The 27,609-nt window shown below is 39.8% G+C and overlaps 2 protein-coding genes across 4 annotated transcripts in view; one reads left to right on the top strand and one right to left on the bottom strand.

Moving 5' to 3' along the window:
- zdhhc9 (zDHHC palmitoyltransferase 9) overlaps positions 1-17,420 on the top strand; it is a 24,676-nt gene extending 7,256 nt beyond the window's left edge. For 2 of the 3 annotated variants that reach the window (XM_031862525.1, XM_031862526.1), the window contains exons 3-10: positions 2,099-2,259; positions 5,740-5,898; positions 7,740-7,877; positions 8,332-8,380; positions 9,593-9,695; positions 12,863-12,966; positions 13,147-13,288; positions 13,893-17,420. In XM_031862525.1, coding sequence (XP_031718385.1) covers positions 2,099-2,259; positions 5,740-5,898; positions 7,740-7,877; positions 8,332-8,380; positions 9,593-9,695; positions 12,863-12,966; positions 13,147-13,288; positions 13,893-14,075 — 1,039 coding nt within the window. In that variant the 3' untranslated portion in view covers positions 14,076-17,420. The remainder of the gene's footprint in view (positions 1-2,098; positions 2,260-5,739; positions 5,899-7,739; positions 7,878-8,331; positions 8,381-9,592; positions 9,696-12,862; positions 12,967-13,146; positions 13,289-13,892) is intronic. The other variant, XM_031862527.1, reaches the window with a different exon arrangement.
- sash3 (SAM and SH3 domain containing 3) lies at positions 17,421-27,609 on the bottom strand. Its single transcript, XM_031862524.1, has 8 exons — positions 27,251-27,609; positions 25,283-25,378; positions 23,784-23,918; positions 23,210-23,345; positions 21,906-22,063; positions 20,423-20,635; positions 20,182-20,326; positions 17,421-19,331 (listed from the first exon to the last, which is right to left on the bottom strand). Exons 1-8 carry the CDS (start codon positions 27,305-27,307, stop codon positions 19,063-19,065), a joined length of 1,209 nt encoding a protein of 402 aa, XP_031718384.1. The 5' UTR covers positions 27,308-27,609; the 3' UTR covers positions 17,421-19,062.

Below are 27,609 nucleotides of genomic sequence, written 5' to 3'. Positions count from 1 at the left end.
TGTGTGTGTGTGTGTGTGTGTGTGTGTGTGTGTGTGTGTGTGTGTGTGTGTGTGTGTGTGTGTGTGGTGACAATGAATGAAATGCCACCCAGAGAAGAAGACAATATTATGGATGGCGCCATAAATGATGAAGAAGATGATTGTCAGGGTCCAAAACTCAAACATAATTTGATAATGCTATAAAATGGAGGAAAGTAACAAATCCTCTCTTTTAAGAAGGTGAAACCAACTTGAGTGCTATATTATTAATCACAAATAGTTGCTGATTCATTTAAATGACTAATTGTCTCAGCTACTATTATGTTATATGTACAGTGCAGTATTTAAGTACTTGGACAGATAGTCCTTTTTTTGTCGTGTCGGTGCTGTACCCCAACAGATTTGAATTGAAATAAAGAACATGGCTACAAAACAAACAAAAAACTGTAATAAAAACATCCTCATGCAGTACTGCCGCTTTCAAGTAGTTTTGGCCAGCCAGAGTAATTTATAGGTCGTACTCATTTATGTAACTGTATCTGCAGTGTTTTGGCTGATATGTGATACAGATAAATGGCTGCTGTCCATATGGGATATTATGTTCCACGCAAATGCACCTTGTGCACTGTTTTTTTTTTTTTGTATAAAAGTCCTTTAAAATCCTTTCTACTTGCACTTAAGATGGCTCCTAATCATTATTTCTTTATATATTAATCTGTTGATTATGTTCTTGAGTAATCTGTACATCATTTGGTCTGTCAAATTGTGAATAATGTCCACAATGACTTGTTTTGTCCAAACCCCAACAATGTTCCATTTGTTATCATTTAAGACAAAGAAAAGAAGAAATTTCTGACATTTGAGGTGCTGGAGACATCATTTATGGGATTTTTCCTTAAAAAACGACTTCAACAATCAATTGATCTTGAAATTGGCTACAGACTTATGTTTTGTCAATCCACTAATTGATTAATTAAAGAATTGTTTTAGCTCTACTTATGCAGCATATGAATAATTTACTTGAACAAAAAGAGTAAAATATATAAACATAATGTAGTCTGATGAAATAAGTGATGTGTGTCTCCTCAGAGACTGTCACTGGTCTAAACTTCCATCTAATGAAGCAGAGTGTGTGTCATCTGTGTGTGTGCAGGCTTTATGCATGACATGCAGTACAGAAGTTAGTCTTGTACAGGATATGGCGCAATACCTTGCTACCCTGTAGTGCAACATTAGTGTTGCATTATGAATATATGATCCCGGCCACTTGGGAGGGAGATGAGGCCGCACAGTTTAACTATTAATAACTTCATGCAGAAGCCTTTGCTGCTGCTGCTGCTCTGCTCTGTCGCAGCACTTTGCACTGCAGCTCACATCTGTTATCGCTCTGAGCAAGCAGGCCTTCTAATCTCAATGGCCACGGCAAACGAAGTTATGCTAATGTTTCTCCGCTCTTCCTCCAGAAGGTGAGGGGGAAGTGTTGGCGTGGTGTTGTTTAGTCACGGCCATGACTTCTGCACGGTCCAGAGAAAGGGCGGCTCACACGGTTCACGACCTTCTGCTCAGGACATCACTTCAGGATATGTGCGATGTCGTGTTATGCCCTCTCTGCACATGTTCCTTTAGAGAAGGCTCTCCCGCTTCTGCAGTTGTCATGTGTAGTTATGATGCAAAATATAAAATACTTTAATTCAGAGTATTTCTTTTGGCATGAGATTTTTTAAGGCTGGCAATCAAGGCTTCAATTTATCATTAAAATGATTCATCGTTTAGTCAATGTCAAATATATGAACATTTTAAAATCATATTTCCCCAAATCAAATGTTCAACCAACAGTCCAAAATTTCATATTTTGTCAACAATGGCATAAAACAAAGCAGCTGGAAACAAAGAATAACGAATGATCAGTTATGGAAACAAGAACAAAGCAAGACACACAAGATTTTCACTGACAGTTCTGTTTTATACCATAATAAAGCCAGACAGAGTAACTGCAGACAGAAACTGTGGTTCGACAGCTTATCACTTGATGAAAAAAAACCTGCTTTCCCCTTTCTGAGAGACTTTACCTGCTTTTAGATTGGCTCTTTATCTTCTTTCCGTCTTCGTTTTCCGACAGATGTCCCTACCTGGCAGTCCATCTGTCTCCTGCCATCCCAGTTTTCGCTGCCCTGATCTTCCTCTTTGTCATTGCCATGTTGTTGAGGACTAGCTTCAGTGACCCCGGGGTGCTGCCACGGGCTCTTCCGGAGGAGGCCACATTCATCGAGATGGAAATTGGTAAGTTGGTCAGCGTACCTAATAAGCACTAAAAATCTTTCTCTGTGATATTAAATATTCCTGACTGACTAAGCCTCATCAAAATAAGAAAAAAATAACTCTGTATGTATGTCACATCATCTTTTTCCTGCCGATTTCCTGCCCACTTCAAATTAGTCAGAAGAGCACAGGGGAAAAAATACTTACTGACGTTGTCAGAAAACAATGTGTACATGTAGAATCTCATCACTCATAGTATGAAGAACATTGACAAAATAAGAGTTTGTGGCCTTTAAGGATCCTCTTTACTAGCTCTCCACATATTTAACCCACACTGTGTGGCAGCTTCACATTCTGTGTTGTGATAGTGTCGGTGCTTTGAGGAAGACATATCTTAAAGCTGCTGTATCAAATGACCATACCTACAGAGACAATTATAATCTGCATCTCCAGTGAGTTTCAGCTCATTGTTTAGCCGTCAGGCTGCAACTTCAGTGTTTTGGGTCGCTCTCTATAGTGCTTTTGTTTGAAGTGTACACCCGTGGCTGATTACTGTACACCTGCCCAGCATCAAACAGCAGACAGACACAGTTAGAGACCAGCTGGTGAACATGGTGGACATTTTAGCAGCAGTCAGAGATATTTTTAGCAGTGAATATTACATTCATCAGGTGGTCAGAAACGTGATAATGTTGCTCCGTAACTGCTGGATGTGTAAACAAGCAACTGTTTGCTAACAGGTGTGCCACATCATCTCGAATATGTCAATGTTGTGTTACTTGTTTTTGCTGCCCTGTTATTGCAGGTAAGTATTTATTTGTATTTAGGGAAACATTCAAATCCATGACATTATTTATGGCCATTATATCAAATGGAATATTTAAAAGTTTATAAACAAATCATGTCATTTTGAATGAAATATTTTGATTTATTTATAGAAATAGAAATATACAATGGTTGTGTGAATCTGAATGTTTGATAATACCAATGTGTTGCTGTTAAGAGAAGAAGAAGCCCAGTAGCATCCTTATTCATGCACCTTCAGTAATACTGCTGAGATCCACTGCAGATTGTTGCCAGATTTGAAGTAGCATGTGTTCTCAAATCTTGTGTGATTGCAGCCCAGCTCCTCACCTTGAAGTGTGCATTATGCACAATCAGTACAGATAATGCCACGAGGCACAAACCCTTATCTACATCCATTCAAATGTCCAACAGGACAAACGCTTATTACAGTTCATGTGCTGTTACGTCATCATCATCTAGGTTGTTGTTTTTGTATAAAATGACTTCAAAGTTAGGTGGAAGTAGCTGAAATGAAAGTATTTTAGAGGCATAAATACTTCAGTATATATGCTAGTTAAGCAGTGAGCAGGCAGCCTCAGTCCTGTTGGTTTATTCATGTTTGTTATTCTTTATGTTGCTGAAGGTTGGGTGTGCTCACCCGTGAACACAGACCTCAGTCTAACACACATTCATTACAAGGGATCCTGTTGTCTTATTACACAAAACAAACTACACGCTGCATCATAACGGCAACAAAGCCTTTGCAAACACAAAATAAACAAGCCCTGTTGTCTTTGGTGCATTTTATTTTTTATATCTGGAGGAATAAGCTTTTATTCTGCAATATTCCTGCAACAGCCCCGTCTGCCTGTGTGGCTGTTCAATGTTCACTCTTTGTCTCTGTTAAAGATTCACAGTGTCCTTTGGCCATCACTCGTGCTCTCCCGCTCCAGTCGAGAGGCATGGGTGGAGACTGGTCTCAGCTCATGACAGAGGAGGGCTGTAAAAGCAAGGCTGAGGCAGTCGGTCCTCTGAGAATATGGGTTAGCTGGCAGCCAGCGCCGCTCTCATCATTCTGTGACTCATACCGCTCACAGGGTGACAATGGCTCTCTGCTCTGACTGGCTGCGATGACCTGTACAGCTCCTGCATGTAGTTTGTACAATGACATCTCATTTGGAATTATGTATGTGAATAGAGCTGCAATAGAGATGATTATTTTCATTATTGATCAATTATTTTTTTCTAGTTATTGTTAAGTCTTTTAGTTATCATCATCTCAAGTCCCGAGAGAGCCAGGTGATGTCTTCAAGTTTACTTTCTTTGTCAGCTCAACAGTCAACAACCCAAAGATAGTTGATTTAGGGGAGTAAATGAATATGCTAAATATGTGTGCTGAGACCCACTACAGCACTGCAGTCACCTAATGGCAATGGATATCTCTTTTTTGGGGGGGAAATGTTTTACATTCCACAAAACACATCTCACAAAATGGCAAGAAATTCATCACTTAAACGCTAAAATGGGTCACATTACCATGTGAAGAATATGCACTGAAGCAGCCTAAATGAAGCACTTAGTTTAACAGCTTCCATCACACACTTGTGGCTCTTATACAGTATGTTTTTTTTTTAACGTGTTAGGCTAGCTGCTTGCTGTTATGGGTGTGGGCATGCTAACAGATAGCATCCAGAAAAGGGAGCAGGTGTGGATCTCATTCTGAGGCTGAGGCAGGCCTGTTGATGAAGACGCTGCTGCCTCGATGCTCTGTCCCCTCAGCCTGTTAGCCACAGTTCCCGAGGGGGAATGCTAATGATAGGAGAGGCATCCTCTTGGAATACCTAATGCCACTAGCAGACAGAGCTTTGCTACCCGCGGGAATGATGACTCATTCACATATTCTCGGCTGGTTTATCCTGAAAGCCACTAATCCTACATTTAGTAGAATCATAATGCCGGGCAGTTTGTGCTGTTGGATGAAGGATATTTGTCAATCTGTATGTCTAGATGTATTATGGATGGTTTTCATTCAAGCTTGTAAGCGTGGTAGTTCACTGATTTATCTTTGCAGGGGCTGTTTTGTTTTACATAATGGAGAATGTGCATTCACAGAATGAAATTTCCACAAATACTACATCTCTTGTATGTTTCTCCAGAAAGTCAAATGAGCATGGTCGCTCTTTTCTATTAACTCCACGTTCACGCCTTCCTAATGCAGCATGTTAATGGTAGATTTCTCCTAAACAGTTACTCTCTTGGGAGATTCCAGCCAGCAGCCCTCTGGTCATTAGCCAGCCTCTCTACCGTCTCACCTAAGAGATAGTTCAGTGTTGGGAAGGTTATTTGAAGGCCAAACAGAGCAGGATATCGTGTTATAGTGGTACAAATACATAATACTAACTGCTCACCAGTGATTACACATAAATTCACCATCATCAATACTGAATCGAGTCAATGTTGTCATTCACTGACACCCTCAAGGTTCAGCTGACAAGATTTACGTCCTATTTTTTTTTTTCTTGTCCTTGTCACTGAATCTCACATTTCTCACTGCCTGTTTAAGAGCTGTACATTCTCAGCTCATAATGATCATTGTTTGTGATTGACGGCATAGTTTGTGGGGCTGTTGTTGTATTAGATTGGGATTCGATAACACCTTCATTGTGTGATCAAGATTGCCATCAGCTACTGATGAGTGTCGTTGTGTTTCCACAGAGGCTGCCAATGGGAACGTCCCCGCAGGGCAGCGGCCCCCACCTCGAATCCGCAATGTTCAGATCAACAACCAGATCGTCAAACTCAAGTACTGCTACACCTGCAAGATCTTCCGACCACCTCGAGCATCTCACTGCAGCATCTGTGACAACTGCGTCGGTAAGAAATGTCCTCTGATCTGCCGTGTGTGTGTGTGTGTGTGTGTGTGTGTGTGTGTGTGTGTGTGTGTGTGTGTTGCTGTGTCATCTCTCAGCCTTGCAGAATAGCAGTGATTTGGCTTCTGATGATTGAGGAATGCGTCTGAAGGGAGTGTAGACTCATAGGCGATATGAGAGGAGACAGTGGAGGCTCAGTGAGGGAATAAGTGCTCAGTCATTGTGAACACTGGTTCATCTGTGTCCACCTGCTGTAGAAATATACACACACACACACACACACACACACACACACACACACACATACAGTAGTCCAAGCATCACAGCAGCATGCCTCAATCCCTCTTTTACTGCAGTCATATCTTTTCCTCCTCAACCTGACATTGTTTATAGCGGTTAAAGTCTCTCACAGATCTGCAACATAATAAAAAACAGCCAAACTGCTTCACAAATTATATTTGTTTGTACCCGGAGCCTTCTCTGGTTAACATATTATCAGATGTCTGATGTACCATATAGCCTGTAAGTATTTGGACACTTGTTTAAGCTCTGTATGCAGCACATTGGAGTTAAAATAAAACAATAACTATGGGGTGAGGTGCTCACCTGGCTCCAGACCTCTGAATTGCTGTACACATCAAATCTTCTTTTCAAATGGAGAAAAATGCAATTTAGTTTCATTACCAAGTTAGTAAAGTGCTTTCAGCTTTAATGGGAGGGTTGTGACATCCATATTGAGTGAACAGCGTAGAGGATTATTGTCCTGCTGCACTCTATATGCAATCTAAAAACTGGGAGGGGCGACTAGTTATGGTTACAAATGCTGTGTCTCAATTAGGATACTTGTTAGTACACTTCCATCTAGTACACTATGTATTTACTTGGGTAGTGCATGAATTTAGACTCCTTCTTCATGGCCAATTGCAACTGGGCGGAGCATTAGCACCAATATTTGGTTGTGATTGTTGCTTGTTTTTTTTACTTAATACTTAAAATTAAATAAACATGAACGCTAGCAGCTTTGTGACTCAGGACTTGGTGGTGCTTTGAGCTAAATGCTAACATTGTCATGCTAACATGCTCACAATACGACGCTGATGTTCAGCATCTTAGTTTAGCATGTTAGCATGTTAAAATTTACTAAGCTGCACCAAAGTCATTTGATTTTCAGTCATTTGTTCATGAACCAAAGCATTGGATTCATTGAAATGTTGACCTGATGGTGGCACTAAAGGGAAAGTCTGGGGATCACCAGAGTCCGTAGGATTCATCTTCTGGAGACAATAAAAATCCATTGATGAGTTCAGAATGAAAGTAGTGGAACAACCAACTGGCAGATGCTGCCATCCCTAGAGCTATGTTGCTAGTGTGGCTTAAAAAAAGATTAGGTTGACTTTATAAAAAGGTTCCTTAAGTGATTCCTACACTCTTTACCAAGTATTTATGTTTACACTCAGAGTCAGCACTGAATCTTCTCCACTCTGTAGATAAAAACACAATCCATTTACTTTGACCTTATATCTACGAGCTGCTTCACGTCTTGCATGCCTCGATGTGTACTACATCGAGGTAGTGCGGCAGACACTGCACTGCACACTGCACTCCCTTTTGTCAGTTTGACCCTGCCTTGCTTTCATCTGGATCTCCTCCAAATTATTGAAGAGGAGAGGCAAAGAGGAAGTGATCCCTATATTTAGACTGCAAGTTTTAGAAGCAGACGCACAAAGCACTAAAATACTGGTGTATTTATAACACTTGTCTGATTTCCAAAAGTGTCTGTTTTCTAAGAAACTTCTGTGGTACAATTGACATATTTATATTGTGACCTTTTGCTCTTTTTCACAGACCGTTTTGATCACCACTGCCCATGGGTAGGGAACTGTGTGGGCAAGAGGAACTACCGATACTTCTACATGTTCACCCTGTCGCTCTCCCTGCTCACCATTTATATCTTCACCTTCGACATCGTCCATGTGGTGATGCGTGAGTATCACGTCAGTCGTTTGTTCAAACTGAAGGAACAAACCTGTAGGAGGTTAGTTCATGAATAGATAAAAGAATGTGAAAAAACAAGAAGGATGACCTGTGACACAAATACACCAGCAGCTTCTAGCACATATGCAAATACATGCACATGTGCTGAAACTATGACCTAAATCAGACCAGGTTTTTCCTGTAGCGTGACATGACACGCAACAGCAACCGACAGCTTGACATGATTCCTCCTTCATCCTCATCCTCCTGCTTCATTGTTCTACCCAACGCAGACAGAAAGAAGATAGCGGGACAAGGAAACAGTGTCTTTCTAGTCAGGATAATTAGCTCTGGGCTTGTTATCTTAGTACTGGAGCAATTTGTCTTTTCAGTATAAAAAAGGGAGAGTGGGATTTTTAGAAAGTCTTTTCTTTAACTTCTCTCTGTGTTGCTCTGTTCACAGGTTCAGTGGATAATGGCTTTTTGAACACTTTGAAGGAAACACCTGGAACATATCCTTTGAAGCTCTGACCACAGTATACACTACAAGAAACAGCCGCTGTGTGGGCCATGTTTGTCAGATTTCCAAGAATAGAAATTTTTCAAGTGTCACACCCTGACTATGACTGTTCCCTAACCATCTCCCCAAACAGTGATTCTCAAATAATATCTTATCATCTGTAACCCGGCACAGCAAGCCCATCAAGCTTGGATTTCTTAACATGTCCTTTTGAAGCCTTTCCAAAACCAAAAAACACAAGAGCAAACGTGTAAAGATTGGATACAAGAAAGTGTTAATCTGCTCTAGCAAAAGCTGTAGCCATTAGCATGTCCAGCTAATAGTACATAGCTACACTAGTAACCAAGTGTCACTTCCAAGGCCATGAAGTACAGCTGATCACTTCTTCACCACTGTGTGAAAGCCAGTCCTGAAAGTTATAAGAGTTTAAAATGCAGGTTCATCTTTTTCCTAAAAAACATTTCTCTTGTAACACTGAAAGAGAAAAAAAAGATCAAAAATATGAGCAATTATAGTAAGCTATGCTGCTAAACAGGGTCATGTCAGAACAAAATATCTTAATGATGATAATACTTGGACTAGCTAGCTCTACACTGCAATGATTATTGTCTTCCACTCAGATTACTAACTGGTGAGGATGCTCACTTTGTGCCTGGCACATGTAGCTTCAGCCTCAATTATTTAGCACAAAAACATGTTTGTAGCATGAAGTGCACATTTAAAACCCCTTTTACAAGATTTTAGTTTTGTAACAAATCAGTTGGACACATGAAAAAGTCATGAGTCATTGAGCTGTTAGCTTAGATTGCTGGCAACGGTTGTCATTTCAGTCAGCATAATTGTGATCAATGGATAGAAATACAAAACTGATTTGATAATAATGCCACAATTACTGTGGATCAACCGCATTATGGAAAGTAATTAAGGGGTAGCGGGCCTTATGATCAGTTGAAAGTAATTTGACATTTTATTGATGGAACTGAAGTTTCTTTTTGCACAGTAAAAAGGGTAAAAACCTCCTGCTTTTAATCCTTAAAAAAAAGATACTTTTTTTTAGGCTTTGGTTGCTTTCACTGACCGTCACTGGCTTTAATCATGTTGCATAATTGTCTGCAGTTCTGCCGTCACTTGCTGTCCACTGTTTAATCAGTGGCCACGTGTCAGGCAGAAAACATCTGTTGCTGTTTTCTTAACGCGAGTCCACTGTGCTGGAGGTTTTGGTGTGTTTCTTCACCCTGTGGTCAGTAGTGGGACTGACCGGCTTCCACACCTACCTGATCTCTCTCAACCAGACCACCAATGAGGACGTAAGTGCATCTTACTGCATCTTACTGTCGTGTGTTCTGTTTGTTTTAGATTTGAATCATCTTGTGAGGCACAATGCTCTACTTTGCATCTAGTTTGTTTAGGTATCACGCTGTGATGCAAATGAACCAAGACTTGTGAACACGTGGACCAACAGGATAACTCGTAACTCATTCTTTGGTTGATTTTGTTTTCTTTTATATGATGATGATGATGATGATGATGATGATGATTATTATTATTATAATCAAAGTATTGTATTCCAGTTACATGCATTTTTTAAATCATGCCCTCTTAAAGGCTTTATTTGTCTTACCAACTAAAAACCCTTGGATATGGGTGTCCGTAAAGACTTAATATGCCGAGTTTGTTTCATGTTGAGTTCCCACCACAAGTGAACTCTCATTTACACTTCTCATTTCAAGTGTTCGGATAAAATCCAGATGTTTTTATCACACTTTTTAACATTAACAATTCATATGCACATGCATGCAACCCTCTTGGCCAGGCCACACAGCTGATTGCATAATGCACCTGAACCAACCAAAATAAAAGAAAAGAAGAAGAATAACGTGTAGTTTATCTACAACACTAATAGTTTTGCTCGGTAGCTAAAAACTATATATGTAAATAGAGACTCATACATTTACACCTTTTCAACATCTGTCTAGAAACACTAAAATGCTTCTTGTTTGCATTTGAGCTTCTTTTTTTTCTTTTACATCCGATAGTTCTGCGATTTGCAGAGACGCATGAAGTGGTTAATGTAAATAAAGGAGAACTGAAACCCAAATATTCTGACACTTTTGACACTGCTGATTGCTGCTAAGCTGAATAGGTACAATTATTTTTGTACCATAAACTTCCAGGCAGAGCAAAGTCTTGATCAATCAAAGAGTGCAGATACGTCTCTAGCCCTCACATATGTTTTAGGATTAGATTTTGATTAATGTAATTGTTGACGCTATAATAGTCATGATGAAGATTAAGTACAGTTTTAGGAATATAAGTGTGTAAATGTTGTGATCAGGCAGCCTGGCTTCACGTGTCTGGAAAGACAAACATACATCTCGGAGGAATAAACATGGACTTTCTAAGACTACAGAGCTGTTTCCTTGACAACGGCTCGGCCTCTTTCAGCACCGAAGGACGGCGGGCTGGTAAACTGTAGCTTGTTAAACAAGGTTGTTATATTGTAAACAACAGTAAAGCAAATACAGAAACGGTTAAAAGAAAACCGAGATTGTGGAAAAACAAGATCTCACCAGAAACTAGGAAATCTTTTTATAACTGCAGTTCAAACAGAGACGCATGTGTGTCACATTTGTTTGTTCGCGGGAGGCAAAATGGATCACACAGAGGGACTGACTGATTTATTTCAAAATGTATAATGTGTCCTGTTTTTACCCAGTTCAGCCACACTGAGACCAAATGTGGCCGATACATCAAGAACACTTTTATTCTGCTCAGACTCTGAGCCATATGACAAATCGACTGGTTTAGGTTTGGACTCTCTGCTCAACCTGTCGTCGTCGTCGTCTAATGATCTAAAAATAAGCATGAAGAGCTTAATAAAAAGAAACAATGATAGAACTGAGCTGAAATAAGAACAAAACAGACCTGCTGTCTCCTGACTATAGCTACATTTAGAAGACGCTTGTGAGGCTAAATGAGGAAAAGAAGTATCGATTGCTTGATCGCAGTACCGTTGAGTCATTATTGAGTCACCACACACGCACATGCAGGCTGATGTGAAGCAGAAGATGAGTGGTGGTGATGCAGGTGGATGAATCCATCATGTCGTCTGTGTATGCTGGCGTTAACGGTGTGTACACGTTTGCAGGCTTTGTTAGCCTAGATCTGACTGCAGAGACTCTGCTGAGAAGCAGAGAGCAGCAGTGATGGTGGTGGTTGGAGGTTCTAGATGGCTGAAAGCAAGAGAGTGCACTCGTACTTTGTTGTAATGATTAATTTATAATTCCCCTTTTTCTTTCCAGTGGGAAAGCTGGCCTCATTTTTTTCATTTTACCAGTGATGAAGCTCTGCAATGTGCACCTACAGTAGGCCTACAGTGTAATGTTGCTCCAGGAGATGAAACAATGGCTGTCAGCCCGGCTGCTTCGATATCTGCGATTGGCCTAACAGATGCATCGATACCTGCAGGGGCTGGGCATGCTCCCAGATATACTGCTGTGGCAGAAAGGTGGGGGGAGGGGGAGTGGGTGAGAGGAGACAAAAATAAAGGGGAAGATATAAATGGTGGAATAAAGGCGAACAAGAGAAAGCACCTTAAGTGTTGTAGCTGCTCTGGTCTCTCCCATAGGATACCACATGCTCTGTCAACTGTGTCTCCTGCACACACACACACACACACACACACACACACACACACACACACACACAGATACACACAGATGGTACACGTAGAAGTACCAGACTGTTGACCTATATGTACTGCAACTAAAAAAAGCAGTTTTCTTTGACTCGCCGGACGGTCAGTCGGTATAAATGTCAATCGATCTACTGCATGTTTTTTTCATGCAATCAATCTCGCACTTAAGAAATTACGATGGAATAATTGATTATTGCGTTTTTTCACATCAATGGTAATATAACAAAACAATCAAATTATTAAACATTAAAATAAGCAGTAACTCTGCTTAAAATCAAATTTGTCTCCTTGATAAAAATGATACGGTTATATTTGCATATTTACTACAAGGAGCAGCGTCTATTGTATTCTCTATTCTATTCCGTCTGGATTATTCTAATATGTCCTTATACATTTAAAAACATGGTACATTTTTCCATTTGATGTTAAAATGTGCCTCCTGTTAGACTGAGATCACACCTACAGTACAATGCGGAATGACTTAATTTATTGCTCGGGGAATCCTTTGTATTAATTCTCAGATGTTTCAATGAATTATTAAAGTTGTTGTCATCTTGCTGTGCACCCATTGGCACATAGAGTTCCCATTAAACTAGGAATCATTAGATCCATGACTAGATCCTTTTTAGTAGGTCAAAGCCAAGCCTGTGGGAATAACATCTAAAAAAGGAACTATGCTTTTGAATAAGGTATAAGCACAGGGAAAATCGGGGGATGTGTTTTGGGAAGGTTTGCTGCTCCGGTGATGAGTGTTGTGCACATTTTGTTTTTGCCCAGATTAAAGGATCCTGGTCGGGAAAGAACAGAGTCCAGAACCCGTACAGCCACAAGAACTTAATCAAGAACTGCTGCGAGGTGCTCTGTGGGCCAACGTACCCAAGGTAGCTCTGTCGGATTAAGAATCGGACATCCTTTTTCTTTAATTTATTGTCATGTTGTCTGTATTAGGTTTGTGCTTGTCTTCCTGTTCTTATCAATGAGCTTTATATCAGTGCCTTTGATAGATTAAACTTGTAGATTTGTCCCCTATCCTACACTTTGTCCTGGCGAATAACGAGCAGGATGCAGTTAGTGACTGATCGCCTTGTCTCGCTCTCCAGCGTCTTGGACAGAAGAGGACTGATGCAGGAGGATTCGCCTGTTTCTTTTACGTCTGCTGCACCCTCCATCTCCAGCAGCAGCAACCCAGTGTCACAAACCACGGTGAGAGGACACACACACACACACACACACACACACACACACACACACACACACATATACTGTAAACTCTCCTACCAAGCACCTCTCTGGCTCTAAAGTGGAGTGAGGCTGCAAAGTGCAGTAAGGCTGCAAAGCACAGAATAGTGAATACAGAGCAGAAATGAGGTGTGTGTGAGAGAAAGTGGAAAGCACATTTCTTATCGAAGTGACATTGATAATCCATCTTGAGACACACGGAGGTGGAGCCATTTTGTGGCTCTTTACATACCTTTTGTTGGGATCCATTTAAAAAAAAAAAAAAAAAACCCAATTAATTTGTCATATTTTCTGCTAATGGTTCATTAGCAGTGTTTGTGCTTCTTTTACATATAGAATGTAAAAGCTATAGATGACGTGCAGCTGATGTCACAAACGCGTCAAACGTATTGAGCCACTTGATGTTGTGTCACAGCCACCACGATCATTTTTAGCAACATCCACTGGCTGCTTTCTCATTCTGACGTTTCACTCATTCTATGACATTGCTTGTTGTTTGCATGTATTCATTCTTGTGATGCTTTGCTGCAGCTCAGTTTGTCAGCGTCTCTTTCTCCTCCGCCTACAGAAAACCACAGCTCCACTCATCCCCAACGAGCACACACCTGATGATGCCAAGCCGAGCATCGCCGCTTCAGCAGAGAAGAGCGACTCCCCCAAAGAGGAATTACCTCCTGCTCCAAAGGTCCCGCCCCTGGCTTCACCCGAGACTGATGCGGAAGCAACCCTCGCCAAGGAAAAGGCCCAGTAGCTGCATGAGGGGCGTGGCTCTTGCCCTAGCCACTCCCCAAGTATCCTGCCTGGTCAGGAACTGAAACATTAATAATCAGTGTGTGATTACTGTGCAGGTGACTCAGTTGTTCTCTGACACCCACACTACATTCAACCAGAAGAGCGGAGCTTCTGCGGCAGCTCCTCCCATTCCCTCCTCTCCCCACCAGTAGCTGCAGAGCTGTTTGTTTGACAGTTACTCCTGCAGGAGGAGGAGTGATTTTAATGGAAAGTCAGCAGCTTCCTCTCTGTCTCCTGAACACTGCATGGAAAAGACACGCAGAGGGAGAAGCTGCTGGAAGAACTGCGGAGACATAAAAATCTCCAGGCGTATGACATCCCCACAGGTCACCAGTGGGTCGCTCTGATAAAATTGATTTAAAATTGCATAATGACATTTATTGTAAGAGGCCAGTTCAAATATATTCCTTGCAAGTGTCTGGCAAAGACAATATTACTTCTGGACATGTATACAACTTCATACATACAGTTACTTTTCTGTTGTGTGCACATGCCCTATGCAAACCAAGAGAAGGCTGGACAAGCAGCTTTTTGATGTGTGGAAAGAAGTGATAACACCTTTTGAGTCTTTGAGCGCACATGATGTCCATGCAGGGGAAGACGTGCAAATCCTTAGCTGAGATATCCTAAAGGCTCCTTCCAGGCAAGTCAAAATCTACCTTGTATTCTGATATTGCTGCATTCAGTACTGTTGTTACTTACGTGCATCTATTTTTTAAAGTGATCCAGACCAACGCCTGTCCTTCCATTTTTATAAAACAAGGATGTATCATGACGTCGGTGCTCTGAAATAGATGAAATTGCTTGATGTGCAGTTAAAGTCTTGTATTCAGGAGACGCTCAGCCAGAGTTCCAGTGAGTGAGAGAAAAGGCCTGACCTCTCATGATAGTAGACACTGGTAGTAACAGTGCCTTATCACAACAGTTGCACCATCAAAGGCAACTGAGGTCGACCATCAGAGAATCCCTTGATATCCGTTCTAAATGAGTGTTAAATGAGAAATGCAAACGTTTATACACCAATTAGTCCAGTGTTTCCCAACCTGGGGGTTGCAAGATAAATCTTAGGGGTCACGAGATGATTTAAGGAACAGTTAGACATTTTGAGAAATCTCTAGTTTATTTGCTTTCTTCCAGAGAGTTGGATGAAAAGATCGATACCTCTCTCATGTCTGTATAGTAAATATGAAGCTACAGCCAGGAGATGGTTAGCTTAGCTTAGCATAAAGACTGGACACGGCACCTCGAAAGCGCACTAATTATTATGCTAAATCAAATTTGATTGACTTGAATTTTTTACGGATTGAACAAAAAAGTTAGTGATCTTCAGAGGTGCTGGTAGATGCATGTTTTAACTTTAGACAGAGCCAGGCTAGCTTTTCACCCCTGTTTCAAGCCTTTATGCTAAGCTAACCAGCTGCTTGCTGTAGCTTCATATTATCGCACAAGAGTCGTATCGATCTACTCATCTAAATCCCAGCAAGAAATCAGATACAACGTGTGTCCAAGTATTCCTTTTACCAGGATAGGCATAATACACATACACCTAATACTACAAAATTGTGTACTTATGAGATACTGTAAATGTTTGTCCTTTTTTAGAAGAAAAAAAAAATACAATCAGAGAAGATAAAATGACTCTGGTTGAACAGGTCACACTCAGTAGATGTATGAAATAGCTTAGTTTCAAGGGGCTCACAGGTCTGAAAGGTTGGGAACCACTGAATTAAACCTTGTGAAACAAAAAACTAAGCAAAGCCATTGTTGAATTGTACATAGTTTTAGAAAGTAAAGATGTACTGAAAACGTTGTCGCAGTGGGGCTGGTGTTAATTTTGCTGCCTGTGAGCTTGAGCACTTCCTCCTGCGAATCACACCAGAGCTGATCTTCCTCCGAGTCCTCCCTCTTCCTGCCATCTTTTGCCTCGTCCCTCGATACCAACATAGTTTACTCTTCTCCTATTCCTTGCATCTTTGTAGTTTGTGGCAGGCTCGTTATCTGCAAGAATAAAGCCAAGCCAGAGAGATCCTTTCTTGTTTTTCAGCGTTTAATGTGGCTGCTGGAGACTTTATTTTGTTTTGGTCACAGATTGCTCGAGGGGGCAGCATCCACAGGAAGGAAAGAGGGAGAGAGAGAAAGTGAAGCTAATTCTTAGTATTTAAATGATGTTAGCTGATAGTGAGGGTTTGTAATAGTGATTGTGTTGTATGCAAGACAGTTGGTGTTTGTGAAATATACTTGTGTAGAAGTTCTAGTGTGTCAACAGCTTCGTATCAGACTCTGAAATCTGACCGAGATTATTTATTATTCAGACACAATTAAAATCAAGACGCATTTTCTCCGTTGGATTTAAAGACAGAGTGGGAAAGGCAATTAAGGATCCTGAGATTGTTTACAGCCGTTTTATTATTTTTATTGTACCATAATATTGGAGCAGTTTAAACCTTAAGAGATTCCACACTTTGAATGATAGAAGATGAATCTAGGCCAGTTTTAGTAATTATTAGTTCATCTCTGCATTGTTTGGTCTATATAATGATACATTTAATATAAGTTAGTAACTTTAGTCCAAAACCCCCAAATATTCAATTTATTATCAGAAAATATTTACATTCGAAAAGCTGGGACTAGCACACTTTGGGCATTTTTGCTTCAAAGAATAGCTTTTTTGCGGTCGACCAATTGATTAATTGAGTAATAATTTCAGCTCAAGATTTATCTCTACACTAAGAGGAACACAGGAAAGATAACTGACGCATTGGAAGAAGCTTTAAGTGTGTGGCAGTATTGTGTCTGTGAAGTATAAAAAAGAAGTATAATTGCTGAGTATTTGTTTGGAAAACTTAACAGTAAAAAGTACGAAACAAAGACCAGTTTTTTAATATTAGTGGCTGAACTTTCTTTGTAGAAAGTATTTGAAGACGGTGTGTTTGATAGCTGTCACCGAGAAGCAAGAATGTATGTGAATGGTATTCGATAAAAGAAGGGACGGGAGATTTTAAATTGAAAGGGACGATATAAGTCTAAGCTCTGAAGGTTTTGTAGACTTAAGATCTGAGCTGATCTCTTGTACTTCTGATTCCTGTGTTAAAATGCCATGACGTGGTCAGATCTGAATGCTCTGATCAACCTATTACATTGCATTATGTATACAGATACAGTACTATACCATTGATGGAACTCTTAATTTATGATCACTTTGTTAAGTATCAGCACTGTGATTATCTGTATTTCATTCAATTTACTTCACTTCTTTTTACATGATCAATGTGTCTGGTAAATAAACAATGTTGTCTTATTATTATTTGTCTTTGAAAAGAAGTTTTATTTTTTTAGAAAACGTTTAACACACGGCTTCAAATAGAGAAAACATGAACAAATACAGAAACGTGTTGACAGTAGAACACATCGACGGAAACCACGGGACATTACAATGTGATACACACAGTTGAAATTAATGCCATGAAATGTCAAAAAATGCCTAAAAAGTAATAGTAGGAATATAGTTTGTCATACAAGTCATGCATTTTTACAACATACTACAGTACTATACTATTACTTTTTATGACTTACTATACTATGACTTATTTATTAATTTGACTGTAGTATCAGTTTTTAATACTTTTTTTTTTATAACTATATACAACTATTTTTTTGACTTATTCATGCTATATTATACTGTCAAAGAAAGGTGAAAAAAAGCCATGGGGTAGTATTTAAAAAAAAAAAAAAAAAAAAAATTTCGGAATATAGTATGTCTAAAATATTCTTTAACAAATCACAGTATAATCATAAAAAGTACGTAGAGTAACTTGTAAAGTATGTCCGTAAAGTTATATTTCAGTATGCTTTCTTTAAAGTCATAGAATAGTATGTCGAAAAAAGTCCTAATAAGTCGTAGTATATCAAAAAAGTCATAATATAGTCGAAAAAGGTAATTAATAAAATCATAGTAGGCTATAGCATGTTGTAAAATTTAATATTATAGTATGTCATAAAAAGATAAAACTCAGAGTATAAAATACTATTTTCGACATCCTACATTGTGATTTTTTTTAAACATACTATACTGAGACTTATGAAAAAAATCATAATGTAGCACAGTAATATAGTTTGGCAACTTGAGGTTCAGCGTCTTGCTCAAGGACGACATGAGGAGGAGCCTTAAAAGAAGACCAGCTCTACCTCCTGAGCTACAACCCCTCCACCAGAGAGTTGTGTGGCACAGTTGATGAGCTGTGGAAACAAGCTAGTGAGTGAGATTGAGTTCAGATTAGTAAATCAAAGTATTTACTATTTACTATCCAGGAATTATAGAGATTGAATACGAAACTTGATTTGATTAGTTGCTATTTTCTGTTAACTTTCTTAAGATAAAGCATTTAAAACTGGAATGACAGTAATTCACAGGTGACATTATCAACATCTCAGTGAATTTAGTTTTATTTCAATTCTATTTACAGCAGCTGTTCACAACCTCATGATGTGACATAAATCAGTGAAAAGTACAACATTTCACAAGTAAAAGCAAACTACTGAAAGTTACAATTCATTTCAAGTTACATGAAAAATACTTTACATTCATAATTGTGTATAAGAGTGAACGACACGAAAACTTTTAAAACTGGGTCATAAATGAAGAGAATGCTTTGCTGGTGCCATCATAAACAAACACCAAATATGATTTCCTCAGGAGGAAACAACAACATGCTCATTTAAGCAGCGCTCTGAGCCGTGGAAGACAAAGAGAAACTCTACCGCTCGCTCAACAGCGCAAGCGCGCTGTGGAAAACAAAGACCATCATCTTCATACAGTATTTGAACATTACATTGTGTTCCAATCACCAGTCCATTCTCTTTTAATGAAGAGGCATTTTCATAACCTCCGTCCACAGAGTCCCTGAGAACCAGGAAGAAAAGAAAAGAAAGTATTTTCCCATTACTTCTCAAGATCCTTCGTCCACCGTCAGCTCCTGCAGCTGCTCCTGCAGAGCGTCCAGCTGCTCACTTTGCTTCTCCTCCTGCTGCTCTTGTTTCTCCGCCTCCTCCTGGTTTGTCTGCTTCTCTGATGCTTCATCCTGGAGTCCCTCCTCCGTCTTAGGCTCCTCACGTCGGCTCTCCAGGTTCTCAGAGCTCTCGAAACAGCCTGAATCCCTCGGCTCCTTGTCATCCTCCCCAGATCTGTCCTCCTCTTCTGGCTCTGACTCGTCTTCAGCTTCACGGGGCAAATAAACCACATTTAAATACTGACAAACAATCCATCCTGGACTCTGAGAGGCTGTTGTTCAGCTTCAGAGACAAACTCTACAGTCAGATAGTGTGAGCCTTTTTTTTAGTAATTATTCTCCAGTAATGTCCAGTATAGGGGACACTAGGAATGGTGTTTTCTGTTGTTCATGAATCAAAGAAAATTTCCATCTTTATGGGAATTTCAAAGTAAAATTCTGCTGAATAGAATTAAAATCCATTCCACTTAAAAAAAAAGTTCCACTTTTAAAAGACATTTAAAATTCAGCATTGCAGTGATAGAGAGTGAAGTACTTCTATTATTGAATATTTCCAAATAAATAGTCAATCTCTGGAAAATACGCGGCATTATTTTTAATCAGCTCCAACTCTTAAAATAATCAGTTAGAGAGAAAATACTTCATCAAAACAAGAGATGGATGCTAAATTGGAAAATGTCATTATAGTTGAGAGCCAGGAATAATTGGATTGGTAACAGATGGGTAAACTAACAGATAATAGAAGTAGATAGATAATAAATATTTAATCCTAAAAATAAAGTGTTTTTGATGTAGCGGACATTTAAAAATACCTGTTTTTAATGAGAAACTGAGTGTAATGCTGTGCAACTGAGCCAGAAAATGATCCAATTATGCAGCTGAGGAAGAAGAAATATGATGGAAGCATAAAGATATTTTAACGCTGCCTAAACCTGAAGTCTGAGAGGCACAAAGTAACACTGTAATTAGCAATACTGTGACATTTCTCTCAGATTTGAATGAAATTCTGGATTAGAGTTTTATTTTATTTCATTGCAGGTGTACAGCGGGTGCACCTACAGTCTCTCAGCAGTTCAGAAGTATTCAGGATCTTGGAGCGCTTGTCTGGGTCTGTGATGTTCAGATCGTTGAGGTGAGACTCCTTCAGTCCTGTAAAGTCCTCCAGGCTCTGGAAACCATGCATGGACAGCAGAGAACTCAGCTCCTGAAACAAAAGATCATAAACACAAACATTTAGATAACAATATCCACCATTATGATGTACAGTAGTCCTTCTGCAGTGTAACACTGTGAATCTTACAGTGAGACCGATGCTGTCCAGGACCTCCTCCAGTGTTTTGGGTTTGGATTTGGATCGGCGGTTCTTGCTATTGCAGCGTCTCCTCCTGGCTGGAGGGGTGTCATCGGGCATCAGGTTGACGTAGATGAACTTAAAGGAGCCCATTTTGTTGTTGAGCTTCCCCGTCCAGGTCCCTACAGGAGGCTTATCAATGATGTAGATGATGTCTCCTTTCTAGAACAGAGATGACAAATGAACGCCAGGCTCAGTCATGCCGGTGTTATCGAAGAGGAGATAAAGAGGAAAAGGCGAACAAAAGAAAGACCTTGAGAGAAAGAACCGTTTGGTTGTTTATTAAATCACTACAAATATAACTATTTATTAGTGCTGGGCAAGTTAACACGTTATTATCGCGTTAACGCATTCATTAATTGACGCCGACAATTATTTTATCGCGTTAACGCATTTTTTTATTTTGAAAGTCCGTGGAGGAAGTCTTCAGCAGACAACGTTGATGCAGGGTGTTGGGAGAAGTATAGATAAACAAAACCAAGACAAGCTAACAAATGCTACAGAGAAGTGGATACAAACTGCAGCCGGTTAGAATACACAGTGTTACAACGTGCACCAGCTGTTGCTCTCCCTGGAGACTACTGGACATCACTGCGGTCAACTCAGCAGACACTTACATGTTAGTGCACCTATATGCTGAAATTCACGGTAAACGCATTCAAACGGCACAGGTCGGGAGCGAGCGAAGGACTTTGAAAGTTAGCGGAAAGATTAACGTGAGACAACATCCGGTTTCTTCAGACGAACATCCGGTTTTCAGAATAAGATGCCAACAAAGTATAAATTATATTCACATTAAGTATAAAACATGCTACCTGCATCTCGTGAGTTAAAGGGAAAATATACATATGATTTAAGAATGATATAATATAAGAAATATGATCGCTACTGTGTAAAGGGAATACTGCTGTTAAAAAGCACCTGATGTGTTTTAATAAGTGTTTGCAAACCAAATGTTGTTCACCTTTTGTTCATATAGCAGTACTTTTAAAATAAAATTCATTATTGAACTTTGCCATAACAATGCGATTAATCGCAAAAAATCCATGCGATTAATCGCCATTAAATATTATAATCGTTGCCCAGCACCACTATTTATATGTCCATACTCTGAGCTGACCAACTAAATAAAATACTTGTGTGGAAGCATGGCAAAGAATTTGAGAAGCTGAATGACTAAACACTAGACATTTTTATCCCCTTTAACAGACGTTCTCTCTCTGAACTCTTGTATAATTTACAATGCAGTGAAACAATCACTACTGAAATTATCTTATTTTGTCGTGTAGTTCAAACTCTGCTTTGAAGAATATGAATCAAAACGACCCGTCTTGTTTCACTCGGTTAACAAGCTCCCTGGAGGACGACTTGTCGAGACGACAGAACAGGCCGAGGGCCGAATCAGCGAGGACGACTTCTCCACGAGACTCACATTGAGCTTGAGTGACTCCACGTCGTAGGGGCTGGGAGTGAAGTCAGTGTGGACCAGAGCGCGACCACAGAAAGGTCCATTGTAAGAGACGCTGTTCTCCTCCAGCCTCATGCTGTCCCGCTGGCAGTATCCACTGTCCAGGCTCTGTCTGTCGCTACCTGAGGTCAACAGACAAGAAGCTGGGTCAGATTCATCCACTCTATGTCCACAGGTTACCAACACACTGTAAATATCTGCATGTGAATAAATGGAGAGTGTCAGTGTTTGAGAAATTACAGAAATGTTTTGATGGTACCTTCTTACTTAAAAAATGAATTCATATTTATGGGTTTAAGTCACCCCTATTAGTTCTGTATTCAACTTATATTTGGGGAATATTTATGCTCTAGGATTTGGAACTATAGTTCCCATAATGCTTTGGGGGATGTAACCAAGAATTATAATTTTGCCATGGAGTCAGTTAGCTGCAAGCTACAACTTGAACTCATTTTTTTGGCCTATATTTGTTTACATGTTGGCCCTGTTTCATAAGTATGCCAAATTAGCGTTCTTGTTTGTAAGGTACCCTAATAGGAGCGACCCCAAATATTCAACGATATACGATGTAAGGGGCCTTATTCGACTGCGAATCTCAGTTGAATTGTCATTGTGACGGGAAAATGTGGTAATGAAACGAAAGGATCATTCAACATTCATAAATAACAACATGGCTATTTCAAAATCAAAGAATAGGCCAACATTTATTAATCAGAGCACTCACATAAGAACGTAGCACTATCAGAGCACTAGATTTATTTAGGATTCATTAAGGAATCTCTAACATCTAACATCAGGGAGTCGCCATCAACCCTGTCGACTCCCTTCTGTCTGTGGATTGCTACAAGTTGCTACTGTTTTTACTATTTGTATAGATACATAAAACAAAAACTGAGGGGGATCAATGAGCAAGAAAATATACAAAATATACATGATTTGATCAGTCCACTATAGGCAAGACTTGATCAGATTTTACTATGTAAATTCTTAGTGGGAGACACTCCTAGTACCTAATGATATACAGGAAACTACCACTGAATTACTTTGATGCTGAAGAAAACTTTACAAAGTGATGATTCTTAGCCAAGTTCTGGATTTGGAGAATAATATTTTTTACCTATATGGTTTCTAAGCAGATTTATGGACATTTATTTACTTATGGACGTCAGAGACAACGATATCCTCTTGAAGTGTTAGTAACACTAAAAATAAAATATATACAAACATGTGTATCATGTATATATATACTGTACATGATGGACACTTACTGCCTGAGAGCTGGCGGCTGATGAGGCTGGGCGCTGTGTCCTCTGACCCCGTGGAGCACACAGACGTCCTCTGTCCTGCACTCAGATCTGGAACCCAATCACAAGAGACCGGAGACAGCTCCTCGCCACTCTCAGCCTGGAGACGTCACAGGACAGCAGTGCAGGTCAGAAGTCGCCTTCAGTTCACTCAATTAATAATGTTGATTTAAAACTGAAGGTCGCATAATGACAGCATAACGCTTTACATTTGTTTTTACACTCAATTGTACTTGTTTGACTAATAATATTCTACTTAATATTACTTTCCACGATTGAAAATCAAACTTGAGACTTCCTGCTTTTCTTTTCATGAACACAGTACATACATTTGTCCACTAGATGGAGACAACTCAAATATTTTACAACAACAACAGCTCTATGTAAAGATGTCAAGGTGTGTTTTTGCATCAGCAATCCTCTTTAGTTCATTTACAACTATTATAGATACTGTTTTATAGTTTTAGAATATACTTTTACGTGTTATTACCGTGATCATGTCACAGTAACTTAAATGTAACTGTAAACAGGATTTTACCCCCTCTTCAGCCAGAGCCTTCTGCACCATCTTGGATGTTTTTCGGGTCATGGTACGAGAGATGACGTTGCGCCATTTCTTTCCCAGTTTGCTGCCACTTTTCACAGCTTCCTCTGGCGTTACACCCTCCGCCAACTGAGATGAGAGTAAAAAAAATCATTATATCGACAGGTGTTGGGAGATGAGAGGATATGTGGTAAAACCGTATTCAATTTAAGTAAAATGATTTTAAAACATGCGAAAACTATGGCTTTGACATGACTTAAGTTTCACGGTGGTTCCCAGTGGCATCACTGTCAAGTATTCACTTCTCACAAACTAGACAACATACAGATTTTGCGGTAATTGGGTTTGCATATTCACACACATTGCTGATACCCACAAGTGCACACACTCACTCACACACACACACACACACACGCACACTTGTACTCTATTGTGGGTAGGCGCTTAGCTCAGTTTAACTCCTCTGCAGACAACACTGTTGGCCCAGTAATTAAAGCTAATGATGTTTTCAGTATTTTTATGGAGGCACTCAGTTACAGCGCAAAAGGAAAAGTCCCCTGTAATTTGCAAAGGAAAATAAAGCAGAAGCGCTGTTCGATTTAGAGAAAATAGAGCGTTTATTTAGAGGGATTGTTCGTGATGTAGTAGACTATTTAAATATTGAACATCAATCTGTTGCTTCTACAAACTGGCAGCTAGGGATTTATTTTATGAAGGTGAATGTAAATAATAAACTATAACAGAGTGTATTATAGCTGGTTTTTGTGTGATTCTGACACAGTACTCAGCACTCAAATGCTCAAGTCTTTCTCTTACAAAACTAAAATGTGTTTTTGATTGGGCACAAAAGTGCAGAGTTAACTGTTAACTCAAAGAAACAGAGAGGGATGAAACGATTGAACATATTAATACAAATTCTTAAAATTAAATTTAAAAAAAGCCTAAATTCTCTGGGGGAGGACCTCCTGGTTAAATGCTTGCTGCTTCTGCAACTCTCTGTCTGACACGGAGGCTCTCTGCTTGAGAGACTAGCGGACATCCTGTCTACATGCTGCTGTCATCTGGGCTCTGCGCAATGCTTCTCGTTCTTACTTCCTCTCTTCTTCTACGCTTATTTGTCCTCCAACTTCTACTCAGGGTACGCAGAGTGTTACTGGGAAGTTACTGAAGTTCTGTGAACTTCTATAAAACATTTTCCACACGTGCGGCGGAGTGTTGTATCAGGAAGCACAAACTGTGCACTTCTGTAACGGCCGTTACTGATAACAATTTCTGCTTGCCCTCTGTGAACTTCTTTGCTCTCTTCTGGATGCAGCGTCATTTATGTTCTGTGTGACGAATGAGGAAGAATGTGATAGAACATCTTCCATTTAGGAACTAAAAACACAAAAGACTTTGGGAGGTATCTACTTCTACTTTTCAAAACATATATGTATTGTATGTTTGAAGATGTGTTTGTTTTTATGAACATGTTTGAGAGGAGTCCAACTTACATTCTCCTCCAAGGTGAACTCCTTGTCTGATGCAACAGGAGAAGTAGGTTTGTGCTTCATAAAATCCTTGAAGCTGCTGGACCTCTGCAGAGTGAGCTGGAAACACAAAGAATTGCATTCATGTCAAAATCATAATGACAAAAGCCAACAAAGGGGCAGTACTAAACTTTCACCACAAAGCAAACGGTGTAAACAAAAAGGCATTAACATGTGGTTTTTACTGAAATGCAACACTGATAACGCTCATCTCACGGTTGAGCACATATGTTGTTATCTCGTTATCTCTTCAAATGTGTGAAAAGAGGGATTTCTCAGAAGGAACAACTGTCTTTCCACCCAGTTATCAACGATGAACTCATGAGTCTGGGTCATGTTGCAGACAGTAATGTGTTCTGTAAAATGTTTCAAATGCAGTTGAGCAGTTTAGCAGCAAACACAAAGAAATTGACGTGTGTGGCGATTCATGTCAGTCCCTGTATAAAAATAGTGTGACATTATTTTAAACTTATCAAAGACACATAACAGGAACAGAAACATCTGAAAGTGTTCTGTGTAAAACAACAACTATAATTCATCTTTGAACTCAATGCCAGTGGAAAAAATCTTACTGTAAAATCCCCTATTCTGAATCTGCACGATTCATTTTCAGTATCGATTTGTCTGCCAATTATTTTCTGGATAAATCGTTTGATTAATAAAATATCAGAAAATAGTGAATACTGCTTCTTTCACTTTTCTGACACCCAAGATGATGTCTCAAAATGTCTCCAACCAATTCAATTTACAAATCTACAAAACTTAATCATCATAATTGAGGTGGAACTGGGAGATTTTGGACCTTTATGCTTGAAAAAAATGACTTGAACGACGAAGAATCATTATGAGAATATCTGCCGATAAATTATCTGTCGTCTAGCCAATGAACTGATCCTTTCTGCTTCAGCCATACTTTTAAAATTAAGACCAAAAAGCCAAGTTTTTACTCTTTCGCACCCTAGAGTTTCCTCCAGTGGAAACTTTTCGTCTAATTTTCCATATAACCACGTCACTCTGTATGATTTTATCGCAGCTCATCCTTCTCGAATCTTTGTGGAAACCACAGGAAACAGGCAAAGCATGAGCGACTGCTGGCAGACAATTGGTGCAGACATCCAGTCAGTGCTGGCGGCTGATGGTCTCTGTCTGAGTCTAACCTGAATAATTTAACCACCAGTGCAGCCGAGGGAACAAATGACCTTTATCATTCTGAGGCTATTACAAATGTTGCTGGTAAATGTCTGTTTTCCCTGCCACAGTTGTGCTCCCTAAAAAGCCACAAAGCTTTAAGATAAATCAATCTTTTATTGCCGCAGAGTAGTGACTCGTGATGTGGAACAATGATCCTCTCCAGCCTCGATTATCACCGTTGATAATTATGTATTAGGAGACGATTGCCGAGGACACAGACAACGAGATGTGTAATGAAAAGGCGTGAATAGGACGACAGGAGGTGAGATGTTAATGGTAAATAAGGGCACTGGTGTCGAGCGTAGGAGGCTCGCTCTCATGTTGGCTGCTGTGGACAAAGAAGCCACAAAGCTATGACTCAAACTACATCTGCAGCGATGATTCACCCGGCCAGAAAAGAGGAACTTTGCTTTTGTACAAGAATATGTTGAGGCCAGAGAGTATTTAGACACGTAAAAGTTGTTTAAACTTTAAGATCGTACTGAACTTTTAGTTGTGTGTGTGGGTTCGTTCAGCTTCACCACAAAAATTTGCACTAACTTGAGCAGACATCCTGTGTTGACACGATGTGCACACAAAGACAACTGTACTAGATGTTGAAATGCAAACATCAACACATTCAACACTATGTGGTGAAGACCTCGTCACGATTCAGTGTCTATAATATTTACATTTATAGAGGCACAATTTGAGCAAATTCACTTTAAACCTTCCAAAACAAACTAATAGCCAAAAACTCACCTTCTTCTTCTGCACTTGCTCTTTCTCCGAGGCATTGGAAGGCCTTCGCCTCAACATTTTCTTCTTTAGTGGTCCTTCAGAGATCTCTTTGGATAAAAAGCCGTGAGAGTGATACACCGGTCTTAAATCAGTGAGGGTTTCTGTGACCGTGCTGTCGCTGCCAACGTTGTAAGATTAAAAAAAAAAAAAAAAAAAAAAAGGTAGAGTTGCACTCTGCTGCAGCCGCACACAGTGCAGAAGCTGAGAGGAAGTTACGTGGCCACAGAGAAACTGGAGGCAAACCCTTTTTTTGGTCCTCTGGTAGGCCAGGGGGTTTGTTACATGTATTTCTCAGTCCTGCGTGCCACAAACTCTCTGTG

The sequence above is a fragment of the Anarrhichthys ocellatus genome, unplaced genomic scaffold, assembly GCF_004355925.1.
Source record: "Anarrhichthys ocellatus isolate YVR2014 unplaced genomic scaffold, GSC_Weel_1.0 scaffold27, whole genome shotgun sequence".
Taxonomy (NCBI): Eukaryota; Metazoa; Chordata; class Actinopteri; order Perciformes; family Anarhichadidae; genus Anarrhichthys; species Anarrhichthys ocellatus.
Note: the sequence above shows the minus strand (reverse complement) of the source record. Positions and strands in the feature narration are given on the sequence as shown.

Coding starts and splice junctions, on each gene's coding strand:
- sash3 (XM_031862524.1), bottom strand. CDS start 27,307: ATGTTGAGGCGAAGGCCTTCCAATGCCTCGGAGAAAGAGCAAGTGCAG. Junction 23,919..25,282: donor AGTTCACCTTGGAGGAGAAT/GTAAGTTGGACT, acceptor CTCTCATCTCAG/TTGGCGGAGGGTGTAACGCC. Junction 19,332..20,181: donor TTCTGAACTGCTGAGAGACT/GTAGGTGCACCC, acceptor TGCCCCGTGAAG/CTGAAGACGAGTCAGAGCCA.